This window comes from Glandiceps talaboti, chromosome 16 (genome assembly GCF_964340395.1).
Source record: "Glandiceps talaboti chromosome 16, keGlaTala1.1, whole genome shotgun sequence".
Classification (NCBI taxonomy): domain Eukaryota; kingdom Metazoa; phylum Hemichordata; class Enteropneusta; family Spengelidae; genus Glandiceps; species Glandiceps talaboti.
Genome location: NC_135564.1, coordinates 9,085,361 through 9,102,540, shown reverse-complemented (window position 1 = coordinate 9,102,540; position 17,180 = coordinate 9,085,361). Strand labels below are relative to the sequence as shown.

Below are 17,180 nucleotides of genomic sequence, written 5' to 3'. Positions count from 1 at the left end.
TGATACACAGGTGTAACGTTTACTATGTCAGGTCACAGATAACTAACACACATAACTTGTCTGTGGTCAGGTATAAGCAATGGGTGACGTCATACACAGATGTAACTGTTACTAAATATTATCGTTGGGTTCGGTCAACGTGCCACTGGCTAAACACTTGTTCGTCGATCGAACGAATATTTCTATTAAAATCTTTATAAATATTTGTAATGAAAAAGTAACTTGATAATGGTACATGGAAGAGTTTATTTTACATCCCTGGAAATGTTGGCCCGTAGTATTCCTCATGATCATACTCTGTGTCATGCTACTGTTCCATACAGAATTCATGTAATAAATTATTCACAGACTGACTGAAGGAATAATCAGAGAAACCAGAGTTTTATCGAAACAAATTAAGAGCAGGGGTGATATATGTGTGTGTGTGTATATATATATATATATATATATATATATATATATATATATATATATATATATATATATATATATATATATATATATATATATATATATATATATATATAGTTTTGGTAGTACTGGAACTCTTTCTTGGGTGTAACTCGGAGTTTCACGCATATTGCGATCATCAGACACTCCTGATGAGTGTCTGATGATCGCAATATGCGTGAAACTCCGAGTTACACCCAAGAAAGAGTTCCAGTACTACCAAAACTATTACGCTCTGCCACTGCGGTATAGAGCACTGTCTTATAGCAGATTGATACTCACCGAGTTATATATATATATATATATATATATATATATATATATATATATATATATATATATATATATATATATATATATATATATATATATATATATATATATCACGTGGATTCAATTTGACGGAATGCGCAGACTATAAAAACAAACGCGGGTTAAATGTTACCAGCGCTATTTTTCAAAATATAAGGTGGCTATTAAAGTTTAACATTAATTCTAGTAGATTGGTGGTCTTTACTGATTCATAAGCCCATAAGCCACTCCCCAACCTATGTCCTTTTTTGACCAGAATGGAATACTTGTTGTATCAGTCGCACAAAAAACACACCTTTAAACCTGTGATATATTGCATGGCATTTTGAGTGTGTAAGCGCATTTTGGTGGGAATGAATGAAGAGGTCACAAGAGCGTGTTATGTACACCGGAACAAGATAACGCGGCAAGAGAACTGTTACATGTTTAGCTACAACTCAAGGTGACAAGTATCATGGTACATGTGTCCTTACTTGGTTGTAGACTTCTATCCTGCGATCCTGTTTTATTGATGCATTTAATAGTGCAGTCCTTTAGAAAAGAGACTCGTATCATAATAATTATGTTTTGTGAATTTCTTTGACTTTCAATGAAAGATTCGCATACTACTGCTACGTTGCCCTTGACAACCGATCAATGTAACCTGGTTTCAGTGTGAATTAGGGTATGCTGTGAACATAAGGAGATGGGGATGCAGTTGGGGGTGTAAATCGTAACGATACCTTATGCATGATAGGGGGCTAGATTACACAAAAGGAGTCGTGGAGTCGTTAGGACCATGAATGTATTAGAGGAGATAATACATCCATGGTAGGTCATACAACAGATGCAAGGAGGCGCGTTATCCTTTGATTATAACAAGGTATGTACTATGAAATAGCCAAAGAACAGCCCCACCCCCTTTCATTTACAAATTGAAGTAGTAGTATACTGATCTTATACGAACAGTCAAATTATCTGTATTTATAAACTTGTCAGCAAAATTATACCTGAAACTATAACTGCCAAAACCAGATTTTATTCATATATTACACCTGGTCAGTAACTGAAAAAAATCACCTCTAAATTGTGAGACAATTTCAGGCCACATAGGCATACATTCATATACTGGGCAAACGCTCTTTGTTCATTACCTTCCATGGAGTTTATAGTATTGTCTGTCTGTCTGTGTGCAGGCAGGTAGGTAGGTAGGTATTATTATTATTAGTAGTATTGTCTTTATTGCCATAAGTATAAAAGTATACAATGGAATTCGCTTTGGTTATACGTAGTTCGGTTAAAACACGAACAGTGTGGATATGAATAACATTAAAAGTGGTAAATATGTACAATATGCTAAAACGCCAAAACAAATTACGAATCATTTAAAATAGGAACTGACAGAGGATAAAAACTAATTTTGAAGTGATTTGTTTTGGTTTGGATTGATCTATATCGAGTACCAGAGGGCAGTAGTGCGAACAATGTGTGGGCTGGATGATTTATGTCATTAATTACAGATTTTGCTTTCCTGGTGGCACGTGAATTAAAAAGTGACTCAAGAGATGGAAGGCCTATACCAATAATACTTGATGCCATTCTCACAATTCTATTTAACTTATGTCATGCATGTATGTATGTATGTATGTATGTATGTATGTATGTATGTATGTATGTATGTATGTATGTATGTGTGTATGTATGTATGTATGTATGTATGTATGTATGTATAGGAATGTAGGTAGGTATACATGTACCGGTATGTATGTAGGTATGCATGTATGTACTTATGTGTGTTGGTAGGTAGTTAGGTATGTGTGCATGTATGTATGTATGTATGTATGTATGTATGTATGTATGTAAAAAATAAAAAAATAAAAAGTAAAAAATATATAATGCTGCTAGGACTGTAGTATAGAAATGCCAGGTGAAAACCCGAAATGTTCGGGTTTTCACCTGGCATTTCTCTGTCTCGCCAATTTTTCCTTTGAAAAAGAATATTTATTCGAAACGTCGGATTTAACAGCTATATATACGGACTGGTTTATTAGTTCCTTATGCATTTCTGTATGTATGTATGTATGTATGTATGTATGTATGTATGTATGTATGTATGTATGTATGTAGGTATGTATGTATGTATGTATGTATGTATGCATGCATGCATGCAGGTAGGTAGGTAGGCAGGCATGTATGCATGCATGTACGTACGTACGTACGTACGTACGTACGTACATATGTATGTAGGTAGGTAGGTATGTAGGTCTGTTTGATTCTCCTCCCTCCCTCTCTCTAAAATAACACAATCTTAGACTGAAAGCCTTCTTTCTGTACAACACAACATTATCAATTAAAGGAAACAAGTCGTTTTCTTACATGGATATTTGTTTATTTTATAAAGTAACAACAATAAACAAAGTATATTCCAACACATGAATAGCACTATAACATAATTAAATACACAGGCTACAGAGACTTATTACCATGATTATAAAAAATAGTTGATGAAATTTTGAGAAATATGATTTGCATACAATTTCATGTAGTTAAAAAGTTTGCAAAGATACATTTCTAATAAACTATTTGTATGATATTTGTGACAGATTAAGATTGTTATAACAACCCTCCTGGCTTCCCACTTCCCATCGGCATGGTAACACTGCTTCTCATTTCTGGTTGGCATGACAACACTTTGAAGTCTGTGTATTAAAATCACCCCGACTGAAGGTGAGTACTAGGTATCTTTTCTAGTTGCCTGGATTTGTATTTTTGTACAAATTGTCCATTGTCCATGTAAAGGAAGACTGGGTGAAGGTATTACCCATCAAGTTTAACAAATCCACTCTGGTTTTCACCTTTAAAAAAAAGCTAGTAATCAGATTTTGTCTTGTGTAATTTGCTGGGTGTATAATGACATAGCAGTCAGGTCTGGAAAATGTCATCAGTGTTCAATCTTTCTTGTTTCAGTTGTGCTTTGATTGTTTGCATCAGAAACGAGAGACGTACAATTTCTCAAGACTTGATTTGAGAAAAAAAAATCACTACAAGAACAAATTACTGAATCTTAAGACAATGACAATACATGTAACTGTAGAAGGTCCACAAACTTGATACATTTCTCCCAAGGTTATTGTATATCAGTGATTTTAACTAATGGATTTCCAAAAAAAAAATTGATAATTGTATATTGACACCAAGACAACTTGCACAGTTTACACAAAACTTCATTCTACCAGTGTTTTGGTCAAAATTTGAGAATCATTAAGAAGATTTGGAGAAAAGTCGCACAGTTTTGGTCATATATATAATACATTTATTAAGAAACCCTGATAAAGTAGTTGTAGAACTCGGGTAAATCTGACCTACTTCAGTAAATTTGACCTATTTACTGGTAGAATTGATCTACTTCTGTAAATCTGACCCATTTACTGGTAGATTTGACCTACTAACTGTCCCTTGACAAACATAACATCTACATATGATTATAACCAAACCTTACATAGTTGTTAGAACCACACACATGACGAGAAATACTTAATCAACACACTTTGTAGTCTCTATCACATACATGTATTAACAACAGTTGTATATCACCTCATAGGAATATTTATTCATAGCCAAATATATACACAAATCTGATGTCTTCCACATGGAAGACCGCTCTCAGTGTTTCAACTATACTTTCACCGTCAGGATTTATGTAGAATGGATAGGAAAATAATTATCTTGCATTGGAAAACACTACATAGGTTTATTTCAGATAGTTTTAGATCCAAAATGAGGGGAAGCACTAAAACAAAAGATTTTATAAAGCTGTCAACAGAGGGCGCACTATTAAATTAATTTGCTCCCATGAGAATTATGCATATCCAACTAGGGGGGCTACTGGTTTCTTTATTCAATCTACAAATGCTATACTGATATAGTTTTCACTGGTGAGGGAATTCATGTAATAAATAACCAAATTTGGGATTATCGGCAAGAATGCAGTTTAGTAGACTCACTACTGAGCTGTAGTTGAACTAGGGGGTATGGATTAGACTCCCTAACTTTACCATACAGTCCACTAAACTGTATCGGTTCCAATTCTTTGTAGTTATGAAGATTTGTCTTACGTAGTTGACGGATGGTTTTTACATTATATTCTTTGTTACTTTCTGGTTCTTTTACCAAAGGTATGAGTATTCATGAAATATCCTCACTAATGAAAAGCTAGCAAATAAAAGACTGGTTGGATGTTTTATCTTCATATCAACTGTAGTTGGAAAAAAAGTGCTGATATGCCATACTTAGCTTGACATCACAATCTTCACAAACTCTGTAAGATAAAGGGAAAATATCAATGCAAATACATGTACTGTCATAAATGTACATAACTAAAATTGAGCAGCTCGGCTCTTAGGGAAAAGTATACCACTATGTTCATCATCCACTGCTGATAAATTTAAGGACATCAAGACACTTCTATTCGCAATAGCTTTCTCTTCGTTTGCATTGCAATCTATTACTGCCTTTTGTTCAGTACAATAAAACAGAACTTTGTAATCGCATTTAGGCACTACAAAATATTTTGAATGGTTTGCTAGAATAGTGAATAGTATACACTTATTGCCTGGCTATGAGGACATTAGTAGAGATGTTGGTTACCCCGAAGGCTGTTATGCAGCAACTATTATACAGAGGCTGAAACTCGAGGGAAATAGTTACTACATAAATAAAGGGTAATATGACATCTACTAGTGCCCAAACATGGCTAGGCAATAAGTGTTTCATAACACAACACACTCTCAGGCACATATTTTTTCCACAGTCAAAGCACTGGTAGGACTCCCATACGACATGAATGGTCCCCTATGCAAATGAGTATATGAATAGTGGCCACTTTATGCAAACTGAGGTCACAATGAGTCACTAGTCCATACCATGTGACACAATTTAAGCCAATCACTGAAGGCTGATGTAAGAAATAATATTCCAGTTACAACTAGTGTAGTTGTAAGGGGAAGTCAACTGATGTATCTAAAATATGTATAAAATATGCCCTGAGGCTCAGCAGCACTATATGCATGATAACAGTTTAATGGTGTGAAGGTAAAGCATTGACAAGTGGACATACCTTCATAAGCTATGTGTCCCTGGCTGTCTTCTAATCCAGCCAACAGCTGTTCAACTTCATCATCTGTTAATCGTTCACCTTTTAGAGGAAATAACATATAAAGGTCTATGAGATACACTGCAGTCTGTTATTGATGGTAAAGCTACTTCATGTCTGTATCTCATGACTGAACTACCAGTACACCGAGTTTACATCTGATAAATGTATAACAGATTAATCACATGAAAATTTCAACTATATAGTGAGTCTGACCCAGAATTTCTACAAAACTGCAAATAGACCTGAAAAGTACCTTCCTCCTGTACACACACACACACACACACACACACACACACACACACACACATGCGTGCACCCGCACAAACAAAGACAAAATTATGCATATTTTTTATAGCACTTACTTTGACATTGGGGTCAAAGCACTATGATATATATATATATATATATATATATATATATATATATATATATATATATATATATATATATATATATATATATATATATATATATATATATATATATATATTATATATATATACAAGACTGAATGTTCATGAACTCTGTGTTCATAGTACATTGTACAAAGTGACATTTTCTACTCACAGAGTGAGTGAAAAGTTGGGATTATCTTTCAAAAACTTCTTTGACTCTGTGATTAGAAATTTTCATTATATATACATGTATGGTTTGCACAACTTGTTTTAACTAGCCAGATCATCTTTTTTTTTAAAGGGCTACACAATTTTATACAAGTTTGATACAATTTCCACAAAAGTGGGATTCAAACAACTTCTATAAGAATTAGACAACACGTTATCATAGTTTCTGTATTTTAGAGAAACTCACCAAGAGTTGTGAGAACATGACGCAACTCTGCAGAATTCATGGTGCCATTGCCGTCCTTATCAAAGACACGAAGACCTTCCACAAACTCTTCATAGCGATGCTGGTCGTGGTGTGCTTTAGAAGCAAATGATTGTACCACTGGTAGGAATTCCTCAAATGAGATACGTTTGTCTGCACATGCGAAATAAAGGTAAAACATTTGGTAACACAACTAAAACATAGTCACACTTGGGCAAACCATAGTAATAAGTCAAAGATGTAATTTTTGGGTTTACTCAGTTTATTTACAAATCATGGGTAAAAAACAAACCTTTCACACATTTTTTAAAATAGTTTTTTGCAGAAATTGAGTTGCAACTTTGAGCCATTTGGCATGTAAACTATGCTGATATGGCACCAGGTTACCCATTTCCCAGGGTTCAATTCACTTCCACGCAAAGCCCCACTGGGCCTTGAGATAAAGGAAATAGTGATTGCTAAAAATCAATATTTCATATCTCTTTTCAGGAAAGCATAAAGATGTGAAACATCATTTTTCCACGGCTTTAAAACATTCTTAATGAATTTATAATAGTTCCAGCCACACTTTAATTCCTCTTTGATTAAAAATCCAAAATATATACTGATTTCTCATTAATTTAATAACATTTCTATAAGTATTAACTACTGGGATGACATTACCTCGGCCTCCAAAGCTATCCACTAACTTCTTAATATCGGATTGTAATGGATTGTATCCCAATGCTCTGATAACATCACCCACTGCAGGTGCTTCAATTCTACCATCACCTTTCTTATCAAAGATATAGAAAGTATCTCTCATCTCTGTAAAAATAAATAGAAAGCTGTTATTAATTTGTTGTTGTTTTTAAGATGCAATATTTTGTCACATATAAAAAACAGTATTGCTTGTCTTTTTAAAAACAAAATTAATGACGGGTGCATCACGGTTGTTTTTTTCAATTTATTACTGAAGTTCAGTGAACATTACAATATTTTATATCATCACCAAGAATATGATACCCTACAAAATGTTTTGGAATACTCAACGAATGATTGAGATCTGTGCCTCACCTGAGGTCATTTCCGGGAGTATAAGCATGACATTTTCAAGTAAATATGAGATAAGTCAAACATACACGCCTTCACACAGAAAATAAAATAAACCTTGATCCAAACACTGTTCTGTTTAGTTTGCACTGTTTACTCCTGTCTGGTAATATATTCATGCTGAGATATGCAAGGAATTTATATTATCACAGAAAATATGAAACCCTACAAAAATATTTTGAAATGTTCAACATACAGAGTACACACAGAGCAGGATAAAAGGAAAACTGATACAGTCACAGAAATTTGACACCTTGTTTTGAAAAAACTTAAACACCATAGACTATGTTAAGATGGTTTGCTTCAAATAGTCTTCCTAAACTACAGAATTAGACGCTCCCACAGCCTTAAATGGCTTAAAATTTGTTGAATTGTATCTCTTAACAATCACAACCACGCAATGTGCTGGGTGAACTATCAAAGCCACAGACTTCACTCATTTGCCCTGTACATAGAGTGGCTAGTCTTATGCAAAATGATGTGGGTGTACCACACATTCACCCCAAAAACTCTTCCTAAGCTTCCGATTACATTAGACCTCTCACAGCCATCAACAACTTCATTGAATTGTCTATTTTAATGTTTACACCAACTCAATGCACTGGGTGAACTATCAAAGCAACAAATTTCACCAGTTTCACTAATTTGCCCTGTGCATAGGGTGGTTAATCTTATGTAAATGATGAGGGCACACACATTCACCTCAAATACTCTTCCTAAACTTCCAATTTAAACTATCTCACAGCCTTTAATGGCTTTTTTGAATTGCATTTTTGGCATTTATAACCACTCAACGGGCTTGGTGAACTATCAAAGCCACAAACTTCACCAGTTCACCCAGCACACCGAGTGGAGTGGTTAGTCGTATGTAAATGATGAGGGCACACACCACCAGGGGATCGGACTACGGATTGCTGGTCAGTCAAAGTGAATGTCAAATCAGAGATTTCAGTGAAACCGTTGAAGGCTGTACGAGGGTATAATGATTCAGTAGAAATGGGAATAGTGACCATACATGTATGTTCTATACTGAAATACATGTAACACTGTACACTCTGCTTATCAAATTGATATTTTAATGTGTGTATTGGTTAAAATGTTACTGCACATGTACATTGTGTATAAATATTTGACAGGTATTTCTTTTAGAATTGAAATGAAAGGACTAGGTACATATGCAGCATTTCTGTTTAAGGCTATACAAACTACAAACAAATAAAGCTGGGATTTTCCTCTTGTTAAAATAGTTAGAAATGTAAAGTAAATGATTTTCACCTGTCTTTGGGTAATGGACAAGGTACATTTAAGTCAAATCTATATGGTCTACACAGATCAGGAGTTTAACCACCAAACAGGTAACATAAATAAGAAACAAAATTTTTTCCATCTGTTATTTGTGAGAGGAGTACAATTGCAGACATAAGACTTTCTTAGACGGATACAGAAACACTAGTGACTAGTCCTGCTTGCAAACAGTGTTGTGACGTGGTCCCTAAACACCTTTAGGAGGGAGAGGCCTGAGGGATATTGTCAGAATCAAGTTCAGACTTAGAGACAATCACACAATGTCGCACAAGCTCAATAAATGAACTTCGTTAATTTACGAGAAAAAAACCCTCCCACTAAACAAACCTTCACAAGTGTGACATCAACACATTTATATATGATGTAAACCATGATGAAAATTGTAGCAGTCACACCACTATGATTGATCATTAATCCAATGTAAAAACATGATGGTCAACAAATTAAATACTACCAGAAACCCAGTATCAACTTATCTACATCTCAGTAGCAGATACAGAACCTGTTATCATTGAAGCCGTGAAATGTTCTGAAATTTGGTTAGAAGTGCGGAAATGAAGTTCAGCAATCGCATTGACACGAGTACCAGACTCCTTCCGGATTCCTCCAAAATGAAAAAAGTTCCTTTATTGTAGTCATGTGACATTGTGCGATCATCCCCTTACTCTGTTTGCAAGCAGGAGGAAATTATGTTATGGAAATTAGGTTATGGAAATGCTGACTAAACATGAAGGAAGCCAGTCATCGCTGATACTAACACTGGATGACAGCTGTACAGGAAACTTCATAGTCAGTTACTTGTTTGTACCCTGATGACCTCCTGTCAGCTACATGGTATTTGTCATCATTAGACATAACACTGAATGTTTCAACAGTGAAGTCATGTAAGTTACTGGAGGCTGTCAGGGTCAGAGGTTACAAATGAGATGACATAGCTGCTAAGCATCAACAAAAATGAAGTAATACAAATTATTGGCGGCTGTCAGAGTCAGGTCACAGATGAGATGATATAGCTGCTAAGCATCAACAATAAAGTAATACAAATTATTGGCGGGCTGTCAGGGTCAGAGGTCATAGATGAGATGACACAGCTTAGAAATGATATATGTACAGGTCAGAGGTCACTTAATCATATCATTGGATAATGCGTCTTAAAATGAACTCTAATCCATGTGCATGTAGTTTGTTATTAACACACACTACTGGTTACTGTTTACAAATCTATACAAGACTGGACAGCTTTTCTTAACTCTATTTACATTTTGTTTTAATAAAACAAAACTATATAATACAAATTTATTCCTGTATAATATATGTTATGATTATCTAAAAGTGGCCATATGGATGAGGATTTGATATTTGTTCTTAATTTTTAATTTATAAAAATAAGTTTGATCATGGCTTCCAACTGGAAAAATCGATGTGAAACAACAGATACCAAGTCCTTGTTTGTAACTCAATACATTGCAGAATGCTAAAAGATGTGTAAAAAAAAAAAATTTATTGTACATACCATAACAAAACATTTTACATATCTATTTATCTTTTGCAATTTATTGAGTTGCAAACACAGACTTGGTCAGTGTTGTTTCACATTGATTTTTCCAGTAGGAAGCCATGATAAACTTATTTTAGAAATTAAAAAATCCCTACCAAATCCTCATCCATATGGTAACTGTAAGGTTTATTGAACCTTTGTAGCACAACTGACATACTGTGTTTGAAGAGTGAAACCAATGTAGTATATATCAAAACTTGCAATTGTTGTCATCTGATATCTAGGGTCAACTCCTATACAACATCATAGAATTTCAAATATTTGGGATGAAAACACAACAACCTTGCCTCATCTATTTTTCTCTACACTGTGCAAAAAGTGAATTATCATACATACTTGCGATTCCTGGTATTTTACAGGGGGTCTTATTTTCAATGATTCAATGGTAATGATGCTTTCTTTGTTTTGTTTCCTTAGTAGAAGACAACCACCAATAAAAACAAATATTTGTGACAATTACCTAAGTATATCAATCTGATTAAAATCTGATGTAGTGAACTCGGCACAATCTTTATCATATTCAGCTCTTGTCGTTTGTTCTTTATTTGTTCTGTGAGTGCCTGATACCTACATCTGACACAATACCATAGGTGTTCCCAGACCCAATCTCATACCTACGTACTTAGCCCAGCTGTTTCTCTCAGGCTTATTTCATGTGTCTCTTTCAAGAAATGTGATAATAGCCCATTGTAGTACACCCCTGATGATGTTGATAAAAAATCAGCTAACATTTGGGAATCACAACCATGAATTTTTTGACTCTGTGAGTAGAAATTTTCATTACTAAGTATGAACCCACAGTCCATGAACATTAATTCTTGTCATTAAATAAATGTTTTATTTAGTCAATTTGTTTGACAGTAATCTCTTGTGACCTGTTACCCTAGCAGTGCGCCCTCTAAGCCAATTTGACGCACCACTGACGCACACAATTTCGAGTGACGTACCAAAATTTGGTGTTTCCCTATCTCATACTATGTGGTGACTCACAAGAAATCCCACTTTTTCCCATTTTGACTCACAACAAACTTTAGCTATCATTAGAAGGCACACTGTCCCATAGCTCTTACTGTGTGGTGACTCACAAGAAAACCTAGATTTTTATCACTTTGACCCATAACAACAAAGTCCATTGTAGTACATGTGGTATATCTGACAAAACTGACAAGATGTCAGCGCAGCAAACATTTAGGATTTGTTTTCAGAAATTTATTTCACCTTGAAATTAGGAATTTTCATTTGATTTTTAATTATGAGCCTAATATAAATATTCATTCTCACATCGCCATTTCTATTACTAGGTTACCAAAGCAGTGGCAAGCCACTGGTTACATTTTATTTGTGCAGGGAGTTGTTACCGATGATTTTTTTTACATATGACTATATGACAGTGCTACAAGTATGTTGCATGCTCCATATCACATCTCTTTGGAACTTTCAAGGCTTTCCCAGTCAGTCCACAATCTATCCTGGGGTCACCAAGGCCTGGCAATGCATAGTACCTGCGGACTTCCTGTGTGTGTATGTGTGTAATCATGGACTCCAGTGAGTAATTGACCTCGAAGGCTCAAGTCATTAAACTGGTTCCATGATGCCTTAATGTACATGCTACATGCAAGACTTAGCACCCATTGTAGTCTGTTGACATCTCACAGCAAACTAATGATCAAGTTGCATGATTTGCAAAACAAAAACAATTAATTTTATTGTCCACATAAACAATGCCCCTATTGTCTCAAGAAGTTAATGGATGAAGCAGGCCACTCTACATGTCTGGGTGAAAACATTAGCTTGCAGACCAACTTTTCATGCTTTCAACTATATATCTACATTTAGTATGTTTAAATACTCATTGTGACAACATGTCAGTAATACATAACACAGCTTATTTTAGCAAAGAAAAGAACAGAAGAACAGAGGAAATTATAATAGTATTTATGAAAACCAAATACAAAATGCATATAGTTGGTGGGTTAAATATATCTTACTGCAATAATCTGACGAACTGGTATACTTTTTGAACTACTGATTTCAAATATTTGGCTTTCTTTCATTATAAAGTTATGATGTAAAGTTACTTGTTTAATAGTTTACACGTACAGAGAGAGATATATATACTGCTAGCAGTAGTGGTACATTTATAACAAACAAAATGCGACTGGTCACACTACATCATCAATATGATATTTCCCTGGGTGACACTGACAGACTAAACAAACGGCCTTCAAAAATAATCAAAAAAAATATAACACTTTAAACAAAACTGTACCAAAATTATTTACAGGTATCGATGATGTGAACTATAAACAGTGTGTGCTAAAATTAGTGGGAAGTGAAGGGTTCTGACCGTGAAATTATAAACATCTCGACTGTAGAAGGGCACTCCCGTTTGGGTTTTGCGTTTCCTTTCCACACAAGGTTTCAAGACATTGCTACACGATGACTCATACTTTTAACTCGGAATATACCATATCAACATTTCGATTATGTTGTCCAATTTGAAGAAAAACTCGGCATATGATGGTTTTTTTTTTTACAAATAACTCCATCTTACCGAATGTTCACACACACACACCCATCCGCTACGTAATTACTGATTCTTTGATTGGCCGGGAAAATAATAAGCATACTACTTACCTACCATTTGGTCTTCGTTGAAGGCTTGAGACTGAAACAGAAACGAGACAATACAGATTTTAAAATCTCAGATGTCACTGTCGTAAGAATAACTATTATCAGTTCTATTTTTTAAAATCAAAACTCACCATTTTTGCAACTTTACGGCTTCGCAAACTTCGACAACTGCTTACTGACCTAGGCTCTTGCTTTGAATCCGGAAGTGACTACTGTATTTGTTTGTTGATTATTTCCTCGCGAAGCCACACCCTTAAAGACACCACTCCGGGTGATTTCAATGTCTTCTTTCGTTTTTCTCTACGGTTTGGTTTGTCAATGTTGTCCGAATATGGTGTACTTATCTTCAAGTTAATCCATTTATTGTCATGTGATGTTATTTCAACACAAAACTACAGTGTGATCTGTACTGTATAAGGTTTTTAGTCTACGTATCACCGCTTAGGCCTTTACGGTTTGCTCAAAATAATGTGGAACCACAATATAGGCCATTCCACACAGTACAAGAGCCCACCTGGGTACAAGAGAGGTTGGTCTCCAAGCTACTCTCCAACTGGAACTTGAAGCACGTAATATTTCAATAAAGACGGATCTTCTCCCTTCCCAGTTCAATATCTAACAATTGTTTGTGTTTAAATTAAGATATTGCTAAAGAATGGACAATATTCACTCGGTAAAAGAGGAGGTAATACGGGGGGGGGGGATGCCGGGGGAGGGGGTAATATCACATACACGCATACTCGACTTGTCAAAATAGCGCACATTCACACAAAACATACCACAGAAAAATGCTAGACAATTATTTCAAACGAAAAATCAGAAAGCAATGATTTTATTCCTGATGAAACAGAAATAGTGATACAAAAGGAGGATATCTTGAAAGGTGCAACTTTTTACAAATTGGATGAACAAGGCAAGCCGAGGGTTCAATCTCCTTTGTTTTGTTTTGTTTTCCGTCAGTTGCTATGGGAATTGCAACCTATAGACTGTTGCTATGGGAACATGACTCAAGTCTCTGTCATGAAAGTCCGTGGACAGGAATACGTACTATCATAGAAACTACACATGACATTTGATCCCTATCATTACAAAACATTTTCCCAGTGACGTCATCATTTTGAAAATTTGCAACGAATTTTGACAAGTTTATTTTGGACGAATACTGAAGACTATATCGCAATACAGCCGATCGATATCACAGAAGGCTCTGCTAACGATAAAAAAATGCAGTAGTTCGAGATATTATTTGTCAATGTATATAATTATGGCGGGGAATGTTTTGTGATGACAAGGTTCGCCCTTAGTGAAAGAAAATTACAATTTCAGTTCTACAAAAGTCGTTTGAAGTTGTAGTCTGTACCTATAATAAAAACTTCAGGTCCTGTTCCCATGCAAAATTCTAAATCTGAACTACCCCTATCAATCAATATGTTCTGTTTTAAAATATAACATGTAATATTGTGGCATGGAAAAAAAGAGAAATGACATCGTCAAAACACATAACTCGCCTACAGACTACATATTTTTTTTGGTGTTAGATACAAAATACAGGTCATGTGTCATTTCATCTGCTATACGTATCCTATACGTGATGAACTTCGACTGAAACTGTATGTAAATTGGCGGTAAGAAAAATGATAGTCTGCTAACGTGTCTGTTAACCTACGCCCTCATTGTTCCCATAGCGTGCACCTTTTGTTTTTTGACGTGTATTTTGTATTTAACAACTTTGACAAACGACTATCTAAATTCTCAGTTGGATATTTGTACAGTAGGGTGTGTGGTTTGATAATATATCAGTGACGTGTTTCAACGCTGATGTTTGTTGTGGTCAAAAGTCTTTTGTTCCGTTGCTATAGTAACTGAAAGGTGGCGAATCGGGTCATTTAAATACCATAATTGGGTAGTGTCATGATATGCTTGCACCAATCTGAAATGAAAACGAATATCTTGTATTAGTTTCAGGTTTTAAAGAAAGCCCAACCTAACCATTCTATAAACCACAACTGAAATGTGTCTGAACTGACTGGCGTCAAATTTGCATGTAGTTCCATAGAGACAGGTACATATTCACCAAAGTGGCCATACGAATGAGGATTTGGTATTTATTTTAAAAATTTTTAAATTTATAAAACAATTTTATTATAGCTTCCTACTTGAAAAAATCAATGTGAAACAACATTGAATAAGTCTGTGTTTGACTCAATATATTGCAAAAGACTTTTAAAATTGTGTACAAAGTTTGTTGTACTGTACGTACAATAACAAACATTTGACATATTTATCAATATTTTGCCATTTTATTGAGTTACAAACAAAGACTTGGCACACGTTGTTTCTCATTATTTTTTCAAGTACAAAGCCACGATAAAATTGTTTTATGAATCATAAATCCAAAATAAGTATCAAATCCTTATCAATATGGCATTTTAACACCAGAATGATCCAGTTGAAGATCTGACAAGTTCCGTTCTTGTGTGTAAAATGCTAAAATGTTTCTCCAAGGACAACATATGAAACAAGAGCCCCCATAACAGCTTCTTTTCAAGTTCAAACATAACTTCCTGCTTAATAATGTAAGTAGAATGTTGTGCTTATTTTTATCATTTTTATCATTTTTAAAAAAAAAATTGAATCATGTCAAACTGTTAATGGTAGCCATCGATATATAATCCCTAGTATCTCCTATCAATCGATACAAAACCTAGTTTGTTTGGGTCATCTGCGAAATGTTCACCAACACATGGCGTGAACAGAAACACGCCTCAAATCATAGAAATTTCCCCAGTCTTATGCGCATTTCAGTATATGGTTCATTGTATCAGGTTGAGACATAACGTTAGTAGTAGAGACTAGAGTGAATGAAAGTTACTGGTATAATGATAAAACGTTATAACAACGCATGTTTTAAAAGAACTGATCAACGATTAAACAAAAGAAGAGATGTCATGTAGTGTTATAATCGTGAGCTTGAATACAGCTAAACCACGTGTACTAGTAGTAGTAGTAGTAGTAGTAGTAGTAGTAGTAGTAGCAGCAGCTGTCTGGGGTTAAAATATGAGGAAAATAAAAAAAAAATTATAAAAATGACCGGTTGACAAGAGTGACATGTAACTGAAGTATGAATTTTAAGAGAAAATAAATTCAACATAATGCAGACATAAATAAAAGATAAAATGGCACCATTTTATCCAACGTTGAAAATACTAGAATTTATTTAGTATTAAAAAATGAAGTATCAGTTTGCAGTCTAAGTTGCAAATTGTTAACATAATAATCAGTTCACCATTCAGATTTTTTTGACCGGAAACTCGATTTTACACCAAATATGCTTGTCATGAACAATTCTTTATCTACACATCTCTAGGAACGTCGCACCGAATTTCAGACAACAAGGCTAGGCCCCTAGCCTTGCCCAGTATGTTTTGAATTGATGATGCCATGAGGAATGGTGGCCTGACATGGTAAAATGCCCTACATAATCTTTCCTTGACAAACAAATGTGCACAGATGCTAAAAATGTCCATTATTTGCAATTATAATTGAGTTGTTGTTGTTGTTGTTGTTGTTGTTGTTGTTGTTGTTGTTGTTGTTGTTGTTGTACGTTGTTGGACAAAAATCGCCCCAGATTCGATATACTATACTATTGGTTACAAATAGCTAATGAATGAATCATACGGCGGTGACATGGCAATATAGACGTGTAACGTAAAGTATTTGACCAACAAGGAAAGCATAATATTTCAACGCCAAAATAGGTTCCGACAGAATTAATATTTTCAACGCCAAAATAGGTTCCGACAGAATTAATGTAGACAGCTCTAGACAAGTTCAATCACGGTATAACAGGTATTTACTCCATTGCGG

At 34.8% G+C, this 17,180-nt stretch overlaps 2 protein-coding genes across 4 annotated transcripts in view; both read right to left on the bottom strand.

The window, feature by feature from the left end:
- Window positions 1–3,154: 3,154 nt before the first annotated feature.
- On the bottom strand, window positions 3,155–13,545 carry LOC144447419 (myosin-2 essential light chain-like). 2 transcript variants are annotated; one of them, XM_078137439.1, is made up of 6 exons: window positions 13,445–13,545; window positions 13,317–13,347; window positions 7,388–7,531; window positions 6,707–6,877; window positions 5,858–5,935; window positions 3,155–5,059 (listed from the first exon to the last, which is right to left on the bottom strand). In XM_078137439.1, exons 1-6 carry the CDS (start codon window positions 13,445–13,447, stop codon window positions 5,031–5,033), a joined length of 456 nt encoding a protein of 151 aa, XP_077993565.1. In that variant the 5' UTR covers window positions 13,448–13,545; the 3' UTR covers window positions 3,155–5,030. The 2 variants fall into 2 exon arrangements, with proteins under 2 accessions (XP_077993565.1, XP_077993566.1); XM_078137440.1 differs by having other exon boundaries at window positions 13,321–13,347; window positions 13,445–13,514.
- Window positions 13,546–14,112: 567 nt separating this feature from the next.
- The window catches only part of LOC144447064 (myosin light chain 3, skeletal muscle isoform-like), a 10,072-nt gene continuing 7,004 nt past the window's right edge, over window positions 14,113–17,180 (bottom strand). For both annotated transcript variants that reach the window (XM_078136956.1, XM_078136955.1), the window contains one exon: window positions 14,113–15,243. In XM_078136956.1, coding sequence (XP_077993082.1) covers window position 15,243 — 1 coding nt within the window. In that variant the 3' untranslated portion in view covers window positions 14,113–15,242. The remainder of the gene's footprint in view (window positions 15,244–17,180) is intronic.

What these genes read in the sequence shown, in the direction of transcription:
- LOC144447419 (XM_078137439.1), bottom strand. An exon ending in TCATGTTCTCACAACTCTTG is followed by an intron (nt 5,936 to 6,706) that starts GTGAGTTTCTCT and finishes TTCCTCTAAAAG; the next exon opens with GTGAACGATTAACAGATGAT. An exon ending in GGGACACATAGCTTATGAAG is followed by an intron (nt 5,060 to 5,857) that starts GTATGTCCACTT and finishes TTTATCTTACAG; the next exon opens with AGTTTGTGAAGATTGTGATG.